Source organism: Macaca fascicularis, chromosome 6 (genome assembly GCF_037993035.2).
Source record: "Macaca fascicularis isolate 582-1 chromosome 6, T2T-MFA8v1.1".
Classification (NCBI taxonomy): Eukaryota; Metazoa; Chordata; class Mammalia; order Primates; family Cercopithecidae; genus Macaca; species Macaca fascicularis.
Genome location: NC_088380.1, coordinates 154,146,106 through 154,168,888, shown reverse-complemented (window position 1 = coordinate 154,168,888; position 22,783 = coordinate 154,146,106). Strand labels below are relative to the sequence as shown.

At 38.7% G+C, this 22,783-nt stretch overlaps 1 protein-coding gene across 3 annotated transcripts in view; it reads right to left on the bottom strand.

The window, feature by feature from the left end:
- STK32A (serine/threonine kinase 32A) overlaps positions 1–22,783 on the bottom strand; it is a 151,812-nt gene that overhangs the window by 15,091 nt on the left and 113,938 nt on the right. For all 3 annotated transcript variants that reach the window (XM_073994543.1, XM_005558160.5, XM_015452097.4), the window contains 3 exons: positions 21,158–21,247; positions 11,091–11,188; positions 1,925–2,041 (listed from right to left, as the gene is read on the bottom strand). In XM_073994543.1, the coding sequence (XP_073850644.1) occupies positions 1,925–2,041; positions 11,091–11,188; positions 21,158–21,247 (305 nt within the window). The remainder of the gene's footprint in view (positions 1–1,924; positions 2,042–11,090; positions 11,189–21,157; positions 21,248–22,783) is intronic.

The following is a 22,783-nucleotide window of genomic DNA, read 5'->3' as shown; positions in this document are numbered from 1 at the left end:
TACAACTAATTAAAATACATTCGGGGTGGCATAGCTAAGGTGTAACTAAAGTACCTGTTATAGCTCTAGATGTTACTAACTGAGATAAAAGATTTTTGCCCCCTTAACCATTCCTGAGCCAACATCGCACCAACTGTGTGACTCAAATAGGCAATGTCAGTCCCACTTGCGAATGCCTCTGAAGATGACAACCACACACCCTCAGGGTGTAATTTGTGGAGTGAAGCAGGGCTGTCTTGGAACTAAGTCGAATTTGCTCATGGAAAATGATCCCCCATTCTATGTCTTTGACATTACTGACGCAATGTCCCTATTCCAAAATAGGGAACTGGACTCCAAAAACAAGAGACACAAATGATGACTCCTTAGCCACTAAAGCTATTTTCCATTACCAGTGACAACTGGTGCAATGTTCTCCAAAAAAAAAAAAAAAAAAAAAAAAGCCAAGCCTATTCTTCTTCAGCTCCTCATTCTTGTTTTGTATCATCACTCAATATACACTGCTGACCTCCTGCTATAACTGTTCTTCATCTGTTTGATGAACATGGGTACCTTGAAATCTGATGAAAGCTGTGGACCTCATTTATTCAAATACTTGTCAGATGTCTCTCCTCAGGCTCTGTGTTAGATGCTGAGAATACCATGGTACACATGTCAGACACGGTCCCTACCCTCATGAAGCTACGAGGAAAATGGTAAGTAACGAAGGATCGCACAAATGCTGGGTATAATTTTAAACTGAAAAATGCTATGAAGGAAAGACAGTGTTACATGAACTTACACCAAAGAGGTGATATTTGAGCTAAGAGCTAAAGCTGTGCTTCCCAAACTATGTAGAAGTGTCAGTTATTTTGTTTGGTTTTGTCTTTCAATTTCCAATCCACTGAAATCAGTATGTGGTCTTATTGTGCATTGCCAGTATGCAGCACCCCACATAGACACCTTGTGACTTGAGTTTGACAACCCTCAAACAAGCTTGGACCCTCTTCAATAAGACAAGTCCACTGATCATGTGTTTAGATGCTGTAGCAGTGTCCAATTGTTATAAAAGTTTCTAAATGCTTCTCTCAGGTTCTTTTCTTATAATAGACCTGCAGAAAAAATTCATGGAATAGAACCAGTGAACCATATTGAGTAGTACTGCTCTCAAGGAGGAACTAGAGGAACTAGGATTGGAGGCACTGTTCCAGGAATAGGTACTGGCATGTGCAAAGGTCCTGTGGTGAGACGAAGACTGGTATGTAAAAGTGAAGAAGAGGAAAAGAAAGAAAAGAGGAAGAAAAAGGCCAAAGCAGTTTATATGTAGTCAAAGAGGGGACAAAAGTCCAAAAGTCCAAAACAAGGCTTGAGAGGTATTTTGTACCATAAAATTATTTTAATCTTTATTCTAAGAACAAGGAAAATATCCTGGACTGTCCTTTAACAGACCGCTATGGGGCTGAGTGGGGAATAGAATGGAGTGGTAAAAGTGTATGGGGGCAAACCCATTATAAAGCTAGACTAATGGCAGTTGGATCAGGGAAATAGTGAGGACAGAGAGCAGTGAAATATTTTAATACTTAAAATATAAAATTTCAGAACCTGGTGATGAATTGAATATGCAGATGACAAATGAGTCCTGGTTTCTGACTGGCATAAGTGGATTTGGATAGAGAAGCCAGTCACTGAGAGAATTTCCTGGGAAGAAATTCAGGAAAGACAAAGATAAAGAAGTCTTTTGAGTTTAAGATGGCTTTGGGACATCCAAGGGGACTCTGAGTTGACTTAATGAAGCCATGTATTTGAAAGCTAATAGCTAGAAAATACACTCTAGAAATGTACATTATCATGACTGTCCCCGATATTGTATACTAACTTCTAAACTTAAACCAGAGGGCCTGCTTCCTTTTGTTACTTCCTTTTGACATGCAGTCTTCCCTCTTACCTTTTTAAGAAGTGACGCCATTTCCTGTGACCAGGCAGAAGGATAAGTTACAACAGTCGTCTCAAACATGCGTACAATTTCCTTGCTGGAAGTACTGGAGCGAATATGATATGGTCTCTTAAGGGAGAAAAGAAGTAAAAGTCTTCATTTGTATAGGGCAAAAGAAAAAAAAATTTTCCAAATGTTTCCAAGCTAAACTTTCAACCAATAAAATACCTATATCAATTTCTAACCCTGTCCAGCTGACTGTTGTGTTGCCATATGTGTAGGTGGTCCTGTGTTGCCAGACCCCCTACTTTTTCTTAAATAGTTGTTAGAAACTTATGATTGCTTGTAAAATATCATAATTTTTAAAGTTGAACACTCCACTGAGCCAAACAAAACATTCAAGTGGGCTGAATCAGCCTCTGAGATGCTGATTTGAAATTGTTTTATAAGGTAACTTATATAAGTATTAACATGAAATACTGGACAAGTTCTCAATACACGGAAGTCTAAAAAATTATTATGTAAGGGTTGATTGCAAGGAAATTCAGGATTTTACCATACCATCCCTTTCACCGCAACATAATGAGGAAGCTCAGGACAGAAAGCTGCTCAGAAAACATCAACTCCAGTCCCACAAATGCTATGAGTCCCTGGTTCCACAGAGTATGGCATGGTGGAGAATTTTGTGATGAGGCAGAAGCTTTAAAAAAAAAAAAATTTGGCGGGGAAGAACCAGGTTCTTCTATAGTTTGAACTTTGAAGAAAAGTAATTTAAAAAGAAAAGAAATTAACAGAAAACTGTGGGTTAGTTGTAGTTTTCACAGCTTTACACTAGAGGTCAGCCTTTATCTATATTATTTTGTAGGGGACTTGCCAACACTGAAATTTCATGTCTTTTATGTGAACTGTAAGCTACTCAAAACCAGAGGTTATACCATTCTTGTTCATGAGACCACGCATTCAGTAGGTATATAATACATGTTTATTTAATGAACAAAATTTGCATATTTGATTAACTAGCCACAGCACAGTTAATGTGGAAATACATATTGATCACATGCCTGGCCCTTTTAAGATGTTTAATAAATGACTGTTGATGGATGACCTAAATTGGTGGAAGTGAAAGGGTATAAGTTTTTCCCTGTAGTACATCAGTGTTAAGAGGTAATATAAAATAATCAAGTGTTTGACGTTAAAAGGATTTGGTGTTAAACCTCTCCACTCAATTTCTGAGCTTGTTACTTCATCTGTAAAATGAACTATCTCATGAGATTCCTGGAAAAATTAAAGGAGATAATATGTGTAAATTTCTCAACAGAGTGAGTGGCTAATAGTATTAGACACAATACAGGAGAGAGATTTTTATCGTTATTGACACAAAGGTTAAAATGGGCATATGTAAATGTGAATGAATAGTGAACAGCAAAATGAGTCCTGAAGAAAAGTGATGGGAAGAAAGGCTTAATTTTACACATGGCAAGTCAATGTGAGCTATTCATGGAACCATGAAGTGCCAGGAGGTGACCCTTGAAAGAGAAATTAATTCAAACTTTTTTTTCTTTTTAAGTAAGGTCTAAAAACAACTGCCATATTCTCCTCCTCAACACTAAATAAAGGACCATAGCTAAATCATATGTCTTAGTAATTATATAGTAGAAATAACTCAGTAACTCAGTATCAATAAAGGAGTGCTAGATGCTTTATCACCATTATCAATGTTTATTGATAATTTAGTAGCCAAAGGGTTAGGTTACTCCATATGATTCAGACTATGTTTATCACTAAGAATCAGATTAGGCTTAGTATACTCAAGTTTCTAGGCTTAGATGTGTATGCACATGTGTTTTTCCTTCTTTCTATGTTTCTTCTTGATTTTAATTCATTGCTGCTTCTCAACCCACTGTTGAGAAAATAAAATGATTTTATAAACAAATGAATTAACTGATGAATGCCACAAACAGCTGGTTTAAGCGTGTACGTTTTTCTCTAGTTACTTTACAAGGCCATATGACTGAATTTAATTTTTAAAATCTCCATGACCTGTTGGTTTATTTAAAAATAACCACATTGTCTTTATCTTATTCATTAATTTACGTTTACAGTTCTAAATTTTAAAATTAACTTGAATTAATCAACTACCAGAATTGTACATTTATTTATTTACCAATTATATATTGAATGCCTACCATGTTCCAGCACCTTTCATAGGCATTGAGGGTACAATGAAGAACAAGACACATACGGTTTCTATGTTGGTGGGGCCTAGAGTCTACTTAAGGAAGCATGTAAATTTATTATATAGACTGTATACACACACACACTTAAATAAATGGGATACATGCTACAGAGAAAAATTACAGTATGCAATCACAGTATATATCAAACAAGCCTAAGGCATCTAAACTAACAGTGAGCATACAGAGAACAAACAAAGTGGAAAAGATGAAATGTTATATGGGAACAAATGATGTGTTGTGAATACAGTTGTATTTCAGAATTGCAGCTAAGCATGTACAACGAGTACAAAACTATGTACACACCTATCCTAAATTAATACTTTTGGATACTATGAAAGTATGAAAGATGTGGACCTTTGCCTTTGCAATGGCAATGAGATAGTAGGAAGTCAGAGAGATGACAAAGCAGATTAATAGTTAAGGAACACATTCATTAAGACTGAAACCAAACTCAGAAATGATGAGAATGTTTTCAAGCACATTTTCTCATTAAGACATATACTTTTCTGTAAATAAAAATTTTGTTTAGCACCCTTCCTCTGTGGTTTAGTTGTATTGATACTTATAATTAAATGTTATTTCCTTTTCTTCAGATAAGCTATATTTTGAAACATAATTGCAGGTAGCCTAGTTGGTGATTTTTTCCTAGAAGGTGTTTAAGTGATTTGTAGTGATTTGTTCCTCCATTCATTCAATAAACATGTATTATATACCTATTAAAAGTTAAATATTGTGACCAGGTGCGGTGGCTCACGCCTGTAATCCCACCACTTCGCAGGGCCAAGGCAGGTGGATTGCTTGAGCCCAGGAGTTCAAGACCAGCCTGGGCAACATGGTGAGACCCCACCTCTACAAAAAATATAAACATTTTCCAGGCATGGTGGCATGTGCCTGTAGTCCCAGCTACTTGGGAGGCTCAGGCGGGAGGGTTGATCGGGTAGAGGAAGGGAAGGTTGGAGTGGGCCGAGATTGCACCATTGCACTCCAGCCTGGGGGACAGAGCAAGACTCTCTCTCTCTCTCAAAAAAAAAAAAAAGGAAGTTAAATACTGTGAATAATACTAACCTATATAAGATACATACTTTACCTTTAATGAATTAACAACCTAATAATATACAAGAGATAAAAAATAAAAATTGATATACCTGGCCGGGCGCGGTGGCTCAAGCCTGTAATCCCAGCACTTTGGTAGGCTGAGACGGGCTGATCATGAAGTCAGGAGACCGAGACCATCCTGGCTAACACGGTGAAACCCCGTCTCTACTAAAAAGTACAAAAAACTAGCCAGGCGAGGTGGCGGGCGCCTGTAGTCCCAGCTACTCGGGAGGCTGAGGCAGGAGAATGGCGTGAACCTGGGAGGCGGAGCTTGCAGTGAGCTGAGATCCCGCCACTGCACTTCAGCCTGGGCGACAGAGTGAGACTCTGTCTCAAAAAAAAAAAAAAAAAAAAAAAAAAAAAAAAAAAAAAAAAAATTGATATACCTATAGATTTAATCCTTAAAAAGAAAATATTTAGGTGTTCTGATCTAGAAAGCTGTACATTTTATCCTATGAAATGAAAAAAAAGCTCAACAAGGTAAAACAATTCTATTTTTGCTAAAACAACAAATCTGTCTATATCTATCTGTCTGAAGATAGAGTATCCCTATGAGAACAGAACAAGTTGGAAGTGAATGCGACAAACTGCTAAGGTGGGGGTTGAAGGTCAAAGGGAGTTTAATTTCTTAATTGGAAATGTTCTTTGTCTTAGAGACTATAGCTGATTTTCGCTTTCATTTTCGTGGTTTTCTATATTTTCTAATCTTAGATTCTGAAGATTCACAGGATACATAAAGTAAATAAATGTTTGGAAGAGATTCGGATCGCTTTAGCAAGGGAGGTCAGAGGATGTTTCCTTAGAGAAAGTGCCATTTTGTCATAGGTATGAATAGAATTTGAATATGAAGAGATCTAGAAAATCCTCCCCAACACAAACTGGAATAGTTTAACAGTGTGTCCCTTCTTAGAAATGACCAAAATATATTGGCTATAAAGATTTTGAAAAGTCCTGCAATCAAGACATATCCTGTATTAAAACTTCATTTAGTGATTTCTAACCTTAAACAGAGTGATTTCTAAAGAAGACCAAGGTTTGCCTTGGAAACTATCTTTATAAGCAAAGGAACAAGAGGTTAAAAAACCCAAGAGATGCTTTGAGAAGAGGAAGAAGTTCTAAGAGGCCAAAATGAGTTCATGAGGGGTCAGAAATATACAAATGGAAGCAAAATCTGAAATGCTGACCTAATTCCGAAGAATACCCACCTAAGACATCTGAAGTTTGTTGCGAGGAGTGAAGGCTGGGGTGCAGATAAGGCTTGTGAAGGGTGTGTGTACGTGTATGTGTGTGTGTGTGTACAGCACTGGGGAGCAACAGTACTTTCTTTTTCTTAACAGAAAAGGTCATATCTGTGCTTTAGAAAAATGAATTTGTCAATGTTGACATATCAGATCACAGGGAGCTACCATAGAGGTAAAATAATATGGGAAGAAGAGAAACAATTTTCTTAGCAAAATTCTTTCCAGGCAGGCAAGAATACCTCTTTTAGATAGGTGATAGTTAAATACAATTCTAGGCATGTTTGAAGAATGACAGGTAGTTGTTTGTTTCAACTCACTCCTCAGCTTTTGTTTTGCTAGGTGTGTCATAAAAGATGAGGGCAGAGCACAGTTGCTCGGAACCCCAGAAGGAGCTAGCAAGGGGCTAACACAGAAGCACAACCACAGAAGGTGAGTAAATTGGCTGGGGAGAAAAAATTAAGGGTGAAGTGGGAAAGAGCAGATATGTTTCTACTTTTAGGTAAGTGTATGATTCTCTTCTCTGTTTTCCTATAAAATCAAGAGTAGCGTTATCTACTTCTTCACTGGATTTGTTTAGAAACTTGAAAAAGAAGCCCATTAGGAGATAAAAACAGGTAGGATCTGAGGCTTCCTATGTAGGACTTACACATTTGGCTTACAAGGGTGGTCCTTTCACATTAATTTAACTAATTCATCCAAATTTGAATATGCTTAAGAAATAGTGCTACAATGATTCCCTCAGGAAAGGCAGGAGTACGAACAAAGAACTAACGAATGTTTGGGTGTAAAATGGACCCTGTAGAGTGAATGAAACAGATAAAATTGTGAGATCCTCCTCTTTTTTTTGCTTTAGAAACACTCATCTTTGATTTCCTGAGCAAGATAAAGCCATTGGACCATGATGAAATAACCCCAACTTCTAACAACTGTTCTTAATGTAAATAGGTCAGTTACTTGGGAGATGGCATTTTTAATGCAGAAATCATGATGGTGTGTTGTGGAACCAAAGAAGAGGACTATTGACAGCAGCTGAAAGAATGACTCCAAAAAGTTAAGAGAGGAGAGCTGCAGCATCTGGATGATGACTTGAGATACCCAATTCCTTAGTTCTGTGGGATAGACAAGCTCCTAAAGTCAGGTCTTCAACTCTTTGGTGTTAGAGGAATCACTGATTGTATCCATCACTGGGACCTCAGAGTATACAACCTGTTATGGACTGAATGTATCCCCCCAAAATTCCTAAATTGAATACCTAACCTTCAATATGATAATATTTGGAGATAAAGCCCTTGGGAGGTAATTGAGGTTAGATTAGGTCATAAGGGTGGAGCCCTTAGGATAGGATTAGTGGCCTTATTATAAAAAGAAGAGAAAGAGATTATCTTTCTCTCTGTCATGTGAGGGCAAGAAAGAAACTGTCTGCAAATCAGGAAGAAAGCCCTCACCAGAACCCAACCATGATGGCACGTTAATCTGACTTCTAGCCTCCATAACTGAGAAAATAAATTTCTGTTGGCTAAGCCACCCATTCTGTGGCATTTTGTTAAGGCAGATATTGCAGACTAAAATTTTGGTATTGAGAATTGGGGTGCTGCTGGAACAAATGCCTTAAAATGTGGAAGTGACTTTGGAACTAGTTATTGAGCTGGAAGACTTTGGATGTATGCACTAGAAATATGGATATTAAGGGTGATTCTGGTGAGGTCTGACAGAAATGAGGAACATGTTATTGGAAACTGGAGGAAAGGTGATTCTTGTTATAAAGTGGCAAGGAGCTTGTCTGAACTGTGTTCTACTATTTTGCAGAAGGTAGAAATTGTGAGTGATGAAATGAGATATTTAGCTGAGGAAATTCCTTCCTTCCTTCCTTCTTTCCTTCCTTCCTTCCTTCCTTCCTTCCTTCCTTCCTTCCTTCCTTCCTTCCTTCCTTCCTTCCTTCCTTCCTTCCTTTCTTTAAGATGGAGTTTCGCTCTCGTTGCCCAGGCTGGAGACAATGGTTGCTCACTGCAACATCTGCCTCCCAGGTTCAAGTGATTCTCCTGCCTCAGCCTCCCAAGCAGCTGGAATTACAGGCATTCACCACCACAGCTAGCTAATTTTGTATTTTTAGTAGAGATGGGGTTTCTCCATGTTGGTCAGGTTGGACTCGAATTCCTGATCTCAGGTGATCCGTCAGCCTCAGCCTTCTAAAATGCTGGGATTACAGGCATGAGCCACTGCACCAGGCCAGCTGAGGAGATTTCTAAGCAAAACTTTGAAGGAGTAACTTGCTTCCTCCTGTCTGCTTATAGTACAATGTGAAAGGGAATGTTTGAATTGGAGAAAAAATAGTTAAGCAAAAAGCAACCAGAAATTGAAGATTTCTATCCATATTGCAGAAAATGAGCAAGACTGTTCAGAAGAGAACACTAGAGTGTAGCTGAACAACCAGTTGATAGACATAGAGGGCATAGCTCATGAACTTAATTAGTTATCTCAACAGAAGCCAGAAAGAAAGAAGGGATTATACTAGCAGATGCTGCCAGTTTGAATTTAAGGAGATAGACAAGGTGGCACGGAATGAAGAAAGGCTGTCAGACTTCTTGGACTTTACAGGCTGGGACCGTAATGCTATCCAGCTGTGAACACGTGATATCCTTCAAGTAAAAGGAAGAAGGATCATGAAGGTGATTCAGATATCATCAGGGCTGCCATTCCCATTACACGTCCAGAGTGCACTGGCTTGGGGAGCAGGGTTGCCTCCACCTCAGTTTCAAAGAGCAGGACTACCACCCAACAGAGCTGTGTAGACAGAGCCTTCACAGAGAGCCATGTGGGTAGTGCCTTTGTGTAGAGCCACTTAAGTAAGTTCCCTCTCCCCATCGCCAGCCATGAGAGTGATGCTCCCATGCCCATGTACATCTAGAGGGCAAACCAACAAACCAAAAAGATTATTCTCAAGTTTTAAGCCATAATAGAATTTTCTTTGATATGTTCTGGACTTGTTTAGGAGCTGATGCCCCTTCCTTCTTTCCCATTTCTCTTTTGAAATGTTGGAATGGGATTGTCTATCCCACAGCTATGGTACCATTGTATTTTGGAAGCACATAACTTGCTTGTTTTTGTTTTTTGTTTTTTTAGTGATGGGGTCTCATCTGTAGCTCAGGCTGTAGTGCAGTGGCAGGATCATGGCTCACTGCAGCCTCTACCTCCTGGGCTCAAGTGATCCTCCCACCTCAACCACCTGAGTAGCTGGGACCACAGGCATGCCCCACCATGCCTGGCTAATTAGAAAAAAAAAGTTTTTTTACACACAGGGTCTCCCATGTTGCCCAGGCTGGATATTATATTCCTTGAGCTCCTAGGCTCAAGGAATCCTCCTGCCTCCTGCCTCCTGCCTCTTAAAGTGTTGGGATTACAGGCATGAGCCAGTGCCTCGCCACTTGTCTGCTTTTATCGGTTCACAGCTGAGGAGAAATGTTGCCTTAGGATGAATCATACCTTGAGTCTCACCCCTAGACAATTTCTATGATGTTTAGATGAGATTTTGGACTTTAGACTTTAGAGTTGATATGGGAATAAGTTAAGACTTTTGGGACTGTTGAATGTATGTATTTTGCATATGAGAAGGACATGAATATTGGAGGGGTCAATGGTAGAACATCATGGACTGAATGTTTGTGTCCCACTCAAAATTCAGTTGAAGCCTTAACCCTCAATGTGATGGTATTTGGAAACAGAGCCTCTGAGAGGGAATAAGGGTTAGGTTAGTTTATGGGGTAAGTCCCTCATGATGGGATTAGTGGACTTACAAGAAGACAAAGATCTCTCCCTGCCATGTGAGGACACAGAAAAAAGGCTGCTGTCTGCAAGCCAAAAAGAGACTTCACCATAACCCGACCATTCTGGCATCTTAATCTCGTACTTCCAACCTCCATAACCGAGAAAATAAATGTCTGTTATTTAAGCCGTCCTGTCTGTAGTATTTGATTATGGTAAGCAGAGATGACTAAGATATAACCTTAGGAGCGTATTTCCATTATGTAATAGTTTGCACAAATTGTATAAAATATGTTTCAGCATATTTGCTTTCTTTTCATCTCTTTTTTCTAGAAATGAGTTTCTTAGTTTAAGAAATGTTCCTTTAAAAGGAAATGACTCTAATTTGTCACTGAACCCAGAACCCAGGAGCCAAGTGATAGAAATCCAACACGACAGAGCATGAATTGTGTTGTATTAATAATTCACACTAGCCTTGGTGAGGTATGTCTGAATTAGAGTCCTGTACTGTGACTGCAAAATGAACTTTCTTTAAACAAACACAGATATTTACACAAGATATTTAGTGAGGTGTATTGATTTCTCCTCTTTGGGAGTTTATAATATTCATATTATTCCTTTACTTTTAACTGTGTAATTTAATGTTAATTGACTTGGTTGGTCCCATATGCGGGACAAATGAATTAACCTGTGCAGAAATCTCAAGGGGTGTTATCAACATCACATGGCATAGTCGATTTCAGCTTTCAAGTGAACCGATTGGTTCTTAGCAAACAACACATTCCTTCATTCTAAAATAGAACTTGCTGGAAAAATAACCAAAGAGGAAATGCAATACTACAGTACCCGGCCTCTCAGCAGTTCATATGCCGTCACTCCCAGGGACCACCAGTCAACAGCAAAGGAATAGCCTGCTCCTTTTCTGGAGCTGAACATCTCGGGTGCTGAAAAACACGAAAAATTAGACCAGTTTCATTCCCTGAGACGTTAATATTATATTTTCTCAACATGTTCCTCCAAAGGAGAATTACCAGGATAAAAAATATAAACACTTTGATGGATGTTTATCATCCATTGCTAGATTGCTCTCAGCAGGCAAACATTTCTGATTTTCTAATCTCTCTCAGTAGCCTCATTCATCAGCCAACACACACAGGCACGCATAGGCCTTCATGGGTAAACTCTTCTCTTATTTAGATCATGCACCGATTAAAATGTGGGTCCTATTGGGCCTCAAATATGTGGCTTGCCCTGAAATCAAGAAGGCTAAGAAGATGTTATTTGTTTTGATTGGGAAGGTTTGAACTAAAGTATGTAAATTTCTATAACATTTGCAGACAATGCTCAGAATTTGGTAGAGCATACATTGGATAATCTCTCTGTCTCAGAGTCACCTGGAAGCAGCAAGGGAAACACTTGCAGCCATCTATTGGGGATGAGGGAGGGAGAAAAGAGGGAGCGAGCATTCTGGAGCGTGTAAGGTTTTACAATAGCTGTGGGTTCTTTACACTTTGTGACTATAATTCTTTCAATTGATTCCAATGGAAGGCAGAGCTACAGTCAATTTTACCCCCAGAGAGGACCCCCAAGTTATGCATTCTCTAAGCACTTTGACACACCATGAACCTTTTACTTACCCTTCTGAGAATAAACCTAATTCCTGAGGGATGTAATAGGGAGAATGAAGCACAAAGCAAAGGCAGGGAATGCTTCTGCATGCTTACCACTATATTCTTACTGTCTAGTACAGAATCTTGCATTCAGAATCACTGGAGAGAAATTTGTTGAATGAATGAACAAATCAACTGCTCAAGCAATAGTTGTGATCATTAGCTCTGCAGCTGTGCTGTCTGGGTTCAAATTCTACCTTCACCACTTACTGTGACCTTGAGAAAGTTGGCAGAGTCTGAGAAATAGCAAAATCAGAACAATAAGGCAATCTTCCTCTTTTCTTTCTTTCTTTCTTTTTTTTTTTTTTTTTTTTTGAGACAGGGTCTCACTCCATTGTCCAGGCTGGATTGCAGTGATACAATCATGGCTCACTGTAGCCTCGACCTCCCAGACTCAAGTGATCCTCCAACCTCAGCCTCTCGAGTAGCTGGGACTACAGGTGGGTACCACCACATCCGGTAAAATTTTTGTGTTTTTTGTAGAGACAGGGTCTTGCCATGTTGCCCAAGCTGGTCTTGAACTCCTGGGCTCAGGTGATCCACCTGCTTTGGCCTCCCAAAGTACTGGGATTACAGGTGTAAGCCACTGCACCCAGCCAATAAGGCAATCTTTATAGAGTTAGAAATTAACAGTGATAATCCATGTCAAAGTCCCAGTATGATGCCTAGCACTTATAAAGTGCTCAGAAACATTGGGTATGCTTCTAGAGAGGCAAACATTCATAATAATTGACCTAGTTGAAAGATACGTACGACTCATCCCAAGCCTCCCGTATAAAGTGCTGGTTCTGGGCAAAGGAAACTGGTATGACATGGGTCCTGCACACACAGGTTTGCCCTACCCAGTGCACTCATGTTCTTTTTAAGTAAAATCCTGTGGATGACATCCAAGTAGAGAGGTAGAGTGTTTACATCCCAATGCCCAAGACTGGCCCTGACTATAAGAGCTTGATGCAGCAGGAATAAGTAGGGCTATTTCCCTAGTGCATTCACCTCTCATGCATCACTGCATCCTTTCTGCAAGTTACAGCTCCCAATGCAATTTGGGAGATAATGGCCCTGACCCCACACTACTTCCACAGATAGGATGGACTATATTTCTGCTTTCCCTTCTCAGTATCTCACAACAAGTCATATCAGATAGTCCCCCAGGTGACGGGTGACAGACACATCACTTAGAGAAGCTACAAAGAACTTTGAGGGATAATCAGAGCCACTGTGCTAAGAAAATGCCTATAGAATAAACATTACTCTAAAAAGGTATGTATCTGTCATATTGGATTATCCTTGGGGTTTACATGAATATTCTTTTCACTTTCTTTCTTTCCTCCAGCTTTATTTATCCAGTATTCCTTTTTATCCTCTTCTACCTGGTCTATTTTCAGGCATGAAAACATTTTAATACACATTTATTCATTCAGCAAATATTCATGGTATGCAAGGCATTGAAGCATTTTGGTGGAACATTAAGAAGAAACTTTATGACAACATACAAAAACATAACAGGTTAGTAATTCTTTTGAGCCCTCAAATAGCTGAGAAACCAGAGCAGGAAGATATTGAAGGGCTTTCACCAACCCTTCAAGAAGATTTCCTGCACCTAAGAGAGTACTAAGAGAGTTGGAGAAGGGCTAGGTGTCCTTCAAAAAAGTCACTGAGTATTTTGTTTGGTATTGTTCCTTAAGTATTTCTATACATATATTCAGAAAAGTAAATAAAACACTGCAGAATTTAACAAAGAGTTATAAGCAAATGTCCATATAGTCATAATACAGATCAAGAAATAGAATCTTGTCCCCATCACTGTGTCCCATTCTGTTTATAAACCTAGAGGTCACTGTGCTAAATTTTATGTTAATAATTTTCTTGTTTTTCTATATAGATCAATCTCTATGTACATATTTTTAGACAATAGTTTAGCTTTGCCTATTTTAAATAGCTCCCAGAAACTGTGGATAAATTGCCTAGCTACCTATTTATTTGTTTCAGTGCTTTATAATAAAGGAAACATCAACAAAACAAAAAAAATCTGTTCCTTGTATTCTATAAAATTCCATTAAATTAAATCCTATTAAATCAAATCGTATTCCTTGTATTCTTTGTTGTCTTACTTTTCTTACTCAATGGTATGTGTATAAGATTTATACAACTTGCTCCATGTAGTTGAGTTTGTTCACTTTTAGTGCTATATGAATATACTGTAAGTTACCTATTTATCCCATTGTTGATAGCCATTTGCGTTATTTTCAGTTTGGGACTATTGTGAACAATGCACATTCCTATACATGTAAGACTCCTATAAGTGCATATCTCTTTAGAGTGCATTCCTGGCAGGGGAACTGTTGGTGATAGGAATGTGTATCTTTTCTGTGTACTAGAGAACACCAAACTGTTTACCAAAGTGACGTATAAATTCACACTATGACCAGTATTAGATCAGGGTTCCTTTTGTTGAACATCCTTACCCACACTTGGGAATAACTGACCCTTTATTGCCAATCTGGGGAGTGTGTAATAGTATTTCACTGTGGTTTAAATTGGCATTGTCTTGTTTACTAATAAGCTTGACCACATTTTAATATGTTTATTAGATATTTGGATTTCCATCATTTGGTTTTCAGATTTTTTAAAAACATGGATATTAAATTTTGGTCAGGACACAAAGAAAGGGACCCAACACTAATCTATACATTTAATGGAATTAATTCATGGAACTTTACAAAAATGATCCTAAATTTCATCTACAAGAAAAAAAATTGTGGAAGTAATATTTTTGGGAAAGAATGAAGAGAGAGTCCTGCATCCCATATATTAATCTATAAAGCTACAAGATTTGAAATCTACAGAATATAGATGTTAGTACAAAAATGTATTTAGTTTATGATGAACATATTTCAAATCAGCATGGAAAGGGACTTATTTAATACATAGTCTCAAAACAATTATTTAATAATCATACAAAAATAAAGTCAGATCCTTCCCACATATGTTCAGTCAAAATAATATACAACTGAGTTAACTTAAAAAATGAAAGCATAATCAGAATAAAAATATTAAGAAAACACATCTAAAATCTGGTAAGAAGGCCTTGCTAAGAATAGCATCAAAGTTAGAAAACATAAAGTAAAAAGACAACTGGCTTGATAATATTTTTAGCAAGCTTTTCATGTCAAAAATAGGCCATAAAACAACAAATTAAAAATGAGAAATTCTATTTGTAATGAAATGTACAACAAATATGATACACTAGGATTTCATATTCCAAATACACAAAAGGTAAGAATTATTTACATAATTAATAAGAACTATTGGAATAGGATAAAAGTATTAACACCTTAATAGAAAAGGAGCAAATAATTTGAACAGGCAATTGACAAAAGAAGTCAAAGAAATACTGTGGTGATATTATAATGCATATCATTATTACTTATCTTTTTTGGGACAATTAAAGATATTGATAGTGTAGCACTGATGAGAATGCAGGGAAATGAATATCTTCAGACACTTCCAGAGCAAGTACAAATCGATATGAATTTTCAGAACAGAAATGTATTACCATGTAAAGCCTTTGACCAGAAATTATTTTGCTCTTTTAACTAATCAAATTAGTTAAGAAATAAAAATTGCATATATTGTATACAACACTATGTTTTGAAATAAATACATTGTAGAATGGCTGAATAGAGCTAACTAACATGTGCATTACCTCACATTACACACATTACCATTTTCTGTGGTGAGAACACATTTTCTTTGAGTAAACTTCAGTAAGAGAACACATTATCATTTTTGAATGAAAATTTATCACAAAGAAATAACTAAGTTCCAGGACATAATTCTGCTAACAGGATTTTTACTACAAATTTAAATGTACAGGTTGAGTATCCCCTATCTGAAATACTTGGGACTAGATGTGTTCCGCATTTCAATTTATTTTTTCAGATTTTGAAATATTTGCACTATACTAGTTGACCATCCCAAATCCCCAAATCAATCTAAAATGCTCCAGTGAGCATTTCCTTTGAGCGTCATGTTGGCGTTCAAAATGTTTTGGATTTCGGAGCATTTTGGATTTGGGATTTTTGGATTTGGGATGCTCTACCTGTATTTCAAAATGAGAAACAACCTAATATTCAACAATAAAAAACTGATTAAGAGAAGTGGGTTTCCATTTTTAACAGAGGCATGTTTATTGACATGAACAAAGGGACAGTATTGCAGCATGTAAAGAGTTAGGGCTCTGGCATCAGAGCCCTGTGACTGTCTCCAGCTTCACATTCAACAAGTTTCTTAACCTTTCAGTCTGCTAATTTCTGAAGTGAGAACAATATATACTATAACAATAGTACTGTATATACAATATACTACAATAATTATATGTTAATATATTATACTGTAACAAAACTGTAACGATAGTACTGGTCCCACAGAATTGTTTTTAGTTTAAATGACATAATGCTTGGAGTTAGAACGGTGCTTAACATTTAGGAAGAGCTCAGCAATGTCAGCCATTCTACCTTCATCATTTGTCACATCATCATCCATGTCTCAGGCACTGCATGCTTCTAGACTTGGGTTTAATTTCATGCTCTGCCAATCACTTGCTGTGTGATTATGATCACATGACTTACTCTCTCTCTGGGCCTGATTTTTTTTTAACGTATAAAATCAAAACAATAGTAAAACCTATTTTATGGGGTTGAGAGTTTAATAATAAATGTTAAAAACTTAGCAAAGTGCTTGGAACAATAAATGTTCAATATATGACGCTATCATTATTATTATATTATAAAATAAAGATTTAGGTTACATTTAGCATGATCAAATATTTTAAAAACGTAAACACTGTGTGTTTGTGCTTAGGAAAAAAGGTCTGGAAATAAACCATAAATATCTATTGGCAAAGGGATTAATTTCCTTTTGCTTACTAGTCCATAGTGAACTTATTTTATATATATATATACACACACACACACACACACATGCACATACATATATATATAATTTGGAGGAGAGTGTTTTAATTGGTTAACTCTAAGTAATCTGGATTATATTCACACAGACAAAGGAGAAGAGAGAAGGAATAATGGAGGGACCAGAGGGAGCATAGAAGTAGAAGACAATAAATTGTAAAAAGCAAAACTTCCTTGCTGGATCGAAGGTGGTGAAGAACTGGCATACTGTCTTATTATTTACAGAGCTATGGAACTGATTTAAAATATGCTCAACATCTTGTGTTAGTAGACGAATATTTCTCCAATCTTCATTCAGTATTTTTGTTAGTTATCTTTCTTTTTAGAATTCTTTTTGTTCTTTCTGGTGAATTGCTACTTAGTATCCTATGGAAGCAACATAAAATGGGTGCTGATAGATTTGGTAGATTCTACCAAATCATTGGGAGCATAATTTTTAAAAAGAGACAGCAGACTTCTACCTACAATACCTCTGCAAAAGACTCCTATTGAAAAGGTGGAGTGTGGCAATCACATAATCATTTTGGAATAAGGCAAGAAACATTTGCAATATGTTAGCCTAACTAAGTTGACTCAGAACCATTTAAAAACCACAGATAAAAATATTTACAAATATATATTTTTATTTCTTGCTAATCTTCCTTTTAAGAAAAAGCTTGATTTCTCAAATCATACAGAGCTTGATTTAAATCTAGACTTTTCAATTATTAACCATGTGATCTTGGCCAGATTATTTAGCTTCTGATTTTTCTCATTATAAAATAGTGATAAGTATAGTCTACCCCATAGGGCTGCTGAGAAAAATAAACGAATAAATGAATGTAAAACAGTTAACACCTTGTCTGGTCCGGGGAAAGATTTCAAGAAATATTAGTCATTGTTAATTACAAGGGTAAAAGTGGAAGGTGCATACAATTTTTCCTAAATTCCAATTCCCCAGTTCTATCTTGTGAGAAGACTAGAAATGCCAACTTTGAAAAAATTACATTATACAGATATTATACTCAAAACCACTGGGGAGAGGAAAGAAAGGTGGCCTCCTCGTACTTCTCTCACCATGGAAACCAACCCTGGAAACCCAGATGCACATTTTCTGATTTGGCTCCAAGAAAATAGCCCTTAATATGGAAACCCAGGAAACCTGGAGAATAAACTCATCAGAGCAGCAGGCTTGGATATGCTTTTTTATCATCTGAGTACCATCGGTTTTAGGCAGAAAATAGGCTGAATTATATGTGTCCATTATTTTAGAAGTGACAAAAGAGATTTATTCCCCCCACTGCTAATTGGAAGCCATGAAATTTGCAGTTGTTCAAATATTATAGAAAATAAGGCTCTTTTTTTTTTTTTTTTCTTATAGAAGATTTCTGTTGGAAAGTGAGGTGGCTCTGCATGTAGCGGGTCTCTTTTCCTTTCTCTCTCTCTCTTTAGTTACATGGGGGAAGAGAACGAAATATTAAAATAAAATGGCATTGCTCTTGTCCTTGATTTCAAGCTGAAATATTTTGCCTTTGAATTACTCTGACCATACAATTCATTCCACCCCTGACATAATCCCACCAGTTGAAACAGCAACATCACCTGCTTTAAGCATCTTAACTAATTAGGGTAAAGCATGAGTAGTTGTTGTTGTTATTGTTGTTTGTTTTTTCTTTTGAGATGGAGTCTCGCTCTGTTGCCAGGCTGCAGTGACTCAATCTTGGCTCACTGCAACCTCCGCCTCCAGGGTTCAAGTGATTCTCCTGCCTCAGCCTCCCGAGTAGCTGGGACTACAGATGCACGCCACCATGCCCAGCTAATTTATGTATTTTTAGTAGAGATGGGGTTTCACCATGTTGGCCAGGATGGTCTCAATCTCTTGACCTCATGATCCGCCCGCGTCGGTCTCCCAAAGTGCTGGGATTACAGGCGTGAGCCACCGTGCCCCGCCAAGCATGAGTAGTTTTTAGTCTATCATCTGACAGCAACTGTGCAGTGTCTAACTCCTTGTTTTTGCTGGATAAGGAGCTCGCCTAATGATAGCTCAGTCTGTTGCCTAGTAAGTTTTAGTCCTATTTGCTTACTACATTTACTTTAGATGCTTTACAATTCAGTTCTGTGAATTTTAAAACTATTCTCATATCTGATTCAAAGCTCCTTCACCCACTCCGCTGGACTGGTTTCAGCCACCCCGGAATGGAGGTGGAGGACTGATCTGGCTCTCACACATGTCCTTCTACCTTTTCCTAGAAAGCACTATTTGTTTTAGGACATGAAAGAAGGGTAGTAGAGGCAGAGGGGTCCTCACACATGTGCTACCCCTGCAGAGTAATCTCCCTTTAGGGGTCTGTGGCAGAAGTTGTGAATCCTAGCTACACAGAGGAATTACACTAAGAGCTTTAAACCACCTTATGCCTAGGCTCCACTCTCAGTAATTCTGATATGTTGAGCTCTACTGGGACTTGTGGTGTTTTCAGGAAGTCACACTGACAGGAGCCTCCCTCCCTTCCAGGCTATACTCCTGGGCATTGGAGGGTCCCATGTGAAGCGGGATCACAGCCTATAGCTAATCCACCTCTCTTCTCCCCAGCACAGTCACATTCACTGCATACCTGTCTCCTGCTGCTATGATCCCCAGAAAGACTAGCCCCCAAACTCATCAACCTTCCATGGCCAACCAGGCTGTGTTAACTCCAGGACCAGTCAGCAAGTCCGGTAACTACACAAATATCTAACCAAGAATGAAATTCCAGGTACCTCTTCTTGCAGTCACTCTAACAATTTACAGATAATTCTTTTGAGATCTGACTCACTTGCCTTAGGAGCAACCACAGGGAGAAGGGAGGGAGAACTCCCTCTTTCTGAATACTGTGTGCCCCTCAAGGGCACTAGCTCTCTCCTTACATTGTTGGGGCTGGACAGGAGGTAAAGCTAGTTCTGCTAAAAACTAGTTCTGGTGTCTATGTAGAGATGGCTGCTCCCAACAGGTGAACTTAGAGTTTGTAGTTGATTTGTTACCACAACTAAACGTGAAACCGACTGACAATTTTGCATCTAACACTATCTTTTTGGTCACCCCTTAGTAAATGCTGAATCGTCAAGGCAAAAACAAGTTCCTCACCTCGCTACACACAAGATACTACAAAGACATTTAAACTTTCTGAGGCAGAATTTCCTCACCTTTATTTATTTTTTTAAATAATTTATTTGTTTTTAGAGACAGAGTCTCACTCTATCACCCAGGCTGGAGTACAGTGGCATGATCATAGCTCACTGCAGCCTTCAACTCCTAGACTCAAGCAATCCTCCTGCCTTGGCTTCTAAAGTTGCTGGGACCACAGATGGATGCCAGCATCCAGCTCCAGAATTTCCTTATCTTTAAAAAGAAGAATTCATGGGATTGTTATGGCACTATGAGTAAATCTAAAATTATAGCTGGGAATGCATTTTGTAAAGTTTATAGCTCTATGCATGTAATGCAGTATTATGTAAATAATGGTTAAAATAATACTTTGCCACTTATTGCCATTCTGCTTATTACTGTTTCCTACTTCTTTGTCTTTGTTTTGTTTTGTTTTGTTTTGTTTTGTTTGAGACAAAGTCTCGCTCTGTCGCCAGGCTGGAGTGCAATGACACAATCTCAGCTCACTGCAACCTCCGCCTCCCAGGTTCAAGCGCTTCTCCTGCCTCAGCCTCCCAAGTAGCTGGGACCATAGGCGTGGGCTACCATGGCCAGCCAATTTTTGTATTTTTAATAGAGACAGGGTTTCACCATGTTGGCCAGGATGGTCTCAATCTCTTGACCTCATGATCCGCCCGCGTCGGTCTCCCAAAGTGCTGGGATTACAGGCGTGAGCCACCGCACCCGGCCTTGTTTGGTTCTTTTTTTTTTTTTTTTTTTTTTTAGTAAATCTGCTCCCACTAGAATGTAAGCTCTAGGAGCTGAAGACCTTGTCTGTGTTGCTTTCTACAGGGTCACCAGCATCTGAAACAGTGCTAAGCACACAGAGACAGTTAGGTATTTATAGAATTAGTTAATATTTTTGTTAGGAAGTGGGTACAAATGGTCTTCCTTGACTCATGAAATAAGTTTTCAAAATGTAATCAATGGTCCTTTCCTATCAACATCATCTTGGGTGCTTGCTAGTGGAGAAGACCCATTAAATCAGAAGCTCCACAGGTAAAGTCAGACAGGAACTTATCAGTTCTAGCTGCAAGTCCCAGATGATTCCACCTATAATAGATGGTGTTTACAGGAATGAAAAACAAAAGCCACTCATGAAACCCATACCCATGTAAGGCTTGGTGCCAGCCATGGTGGTAATCTGTGTCTCCCTGGGCAGCATCGCAGCAATGTTGAAATCTGTGATGTGCACGTGCCCTGCAGAGAGAGAAGAACCACACAGAAAGTTAAGTTCCATTCAACCCAGTGGCACAACCATGCTTCTAACTGAAAGCACCCAATTAATCTGTTAATTTTTGTAGGCTAGTTGCAGTCCATCTCAAGGCCAATATGGTCTTAAACCAGCAATTCTCCATTTCATGATATGCAGTGATTAGTCTCTGTAAGTCTGGAGTGCAGCCTCAGAAAGTTTTACCCTTAGTAGTTAAGAATTTGTGGTTAAGTAATTCTAGTTAGGCATATTTTGTCTGTTGGTGACATTTTAAGTTGGTTTAGCCTATGAATATTATGGAGACAGCCAAAAGATACTCAAAGTATCACGTTTCCAAACATCTCTTACGGGATTATATTTTTTAAAGAGGCAAACAGGCTGGGCATGGTGGCTCACCCCTGTTATCCTAGCACTTTGGAAGGTTGAGCAGGTGGATCACTTGAGGTCAGGAGTTCGAGACCAGCCTGGCCAAAATGGTGAAGCCCCGTCTCTACTAAAAATAAAAAATAAAAAATTAGCCCGGTGTGGTGATGGGTGCCTGTAATCCCAGCTACTTGAGAGGCTGAGGCAGGAGAATCACTTGAACCTGGGAGGCAGAGGTTGCAGTGAGCTGAGATCACACCACTGCACTCCTGCCTGGGTGACAGAATGAGACTCCATCTCAAAAAAAAAAAAAAAAAAGAAAAGTGAGAGGCAAATATTATTACTACAAAAGTGGCATGAGTATGGATACGAATATTTATTCCCTAGCCAAGAAAGCATCCGTTTTCTCCAAGTTTTTCTAAAATATTTTTGTATACATTTTTTGTCTGATAGTTCAGGTTGGCCTCATCAGTCCCCAACAAAATAACTGTTATCAAGGGATAGTGTGTGTGGGGGGGGGGGGCGGGTGGGAGATCAACTTTAGTTTTTTTTTTTTTTTTAATTTAATGTAATTTTTGGCTGGGCGCGGTGGCTCACGCCTGTAATCCCAGCACTTTGGGAGGCCGAGGCGGGCGGATCATGAGGTCAGGAGATCGAGACCATCCTGGCTAACACGGTGAAACCCCGTCTCTACTAAAAATACAAAAAATTAGCCGGGCGTGGTGGCAGGTGCCTGTAGTCCCAGCTACTTGGGAGGCTAAGGCAGGAGAATGGCATGAACCCGGGAGGCGGAGCTTGCAGTGAGCCGAGATCGCGCCACTGCACTCCAGCCTGGGCGACAGAGCGAGACTCTGTCTCAAAAAATAAAACAAAACAAAATAAATAAATAAATAAATAAAAATAATTTAATTTACTCACTCTGTTGCCAGGCTGGAGTGTCATGGTGTGATCTCGGCTCACTGCAAGCTCCGCCTCCTGGGTTCAAGTGATTCTTCTGCCTCAGCCTCTCGAGTAGCTGGGATTACAGGCGTGCACAACCACGCCCAGCTAATTTTTTTATTTTTAGTGGAGATGGGATTTCACCATGTTGGCCAGGGTGTTCTACGATTTCCTGACCTCGTGATCTGCTTGCCTCGGCCTCCGAAAGTGTTGAGATTACA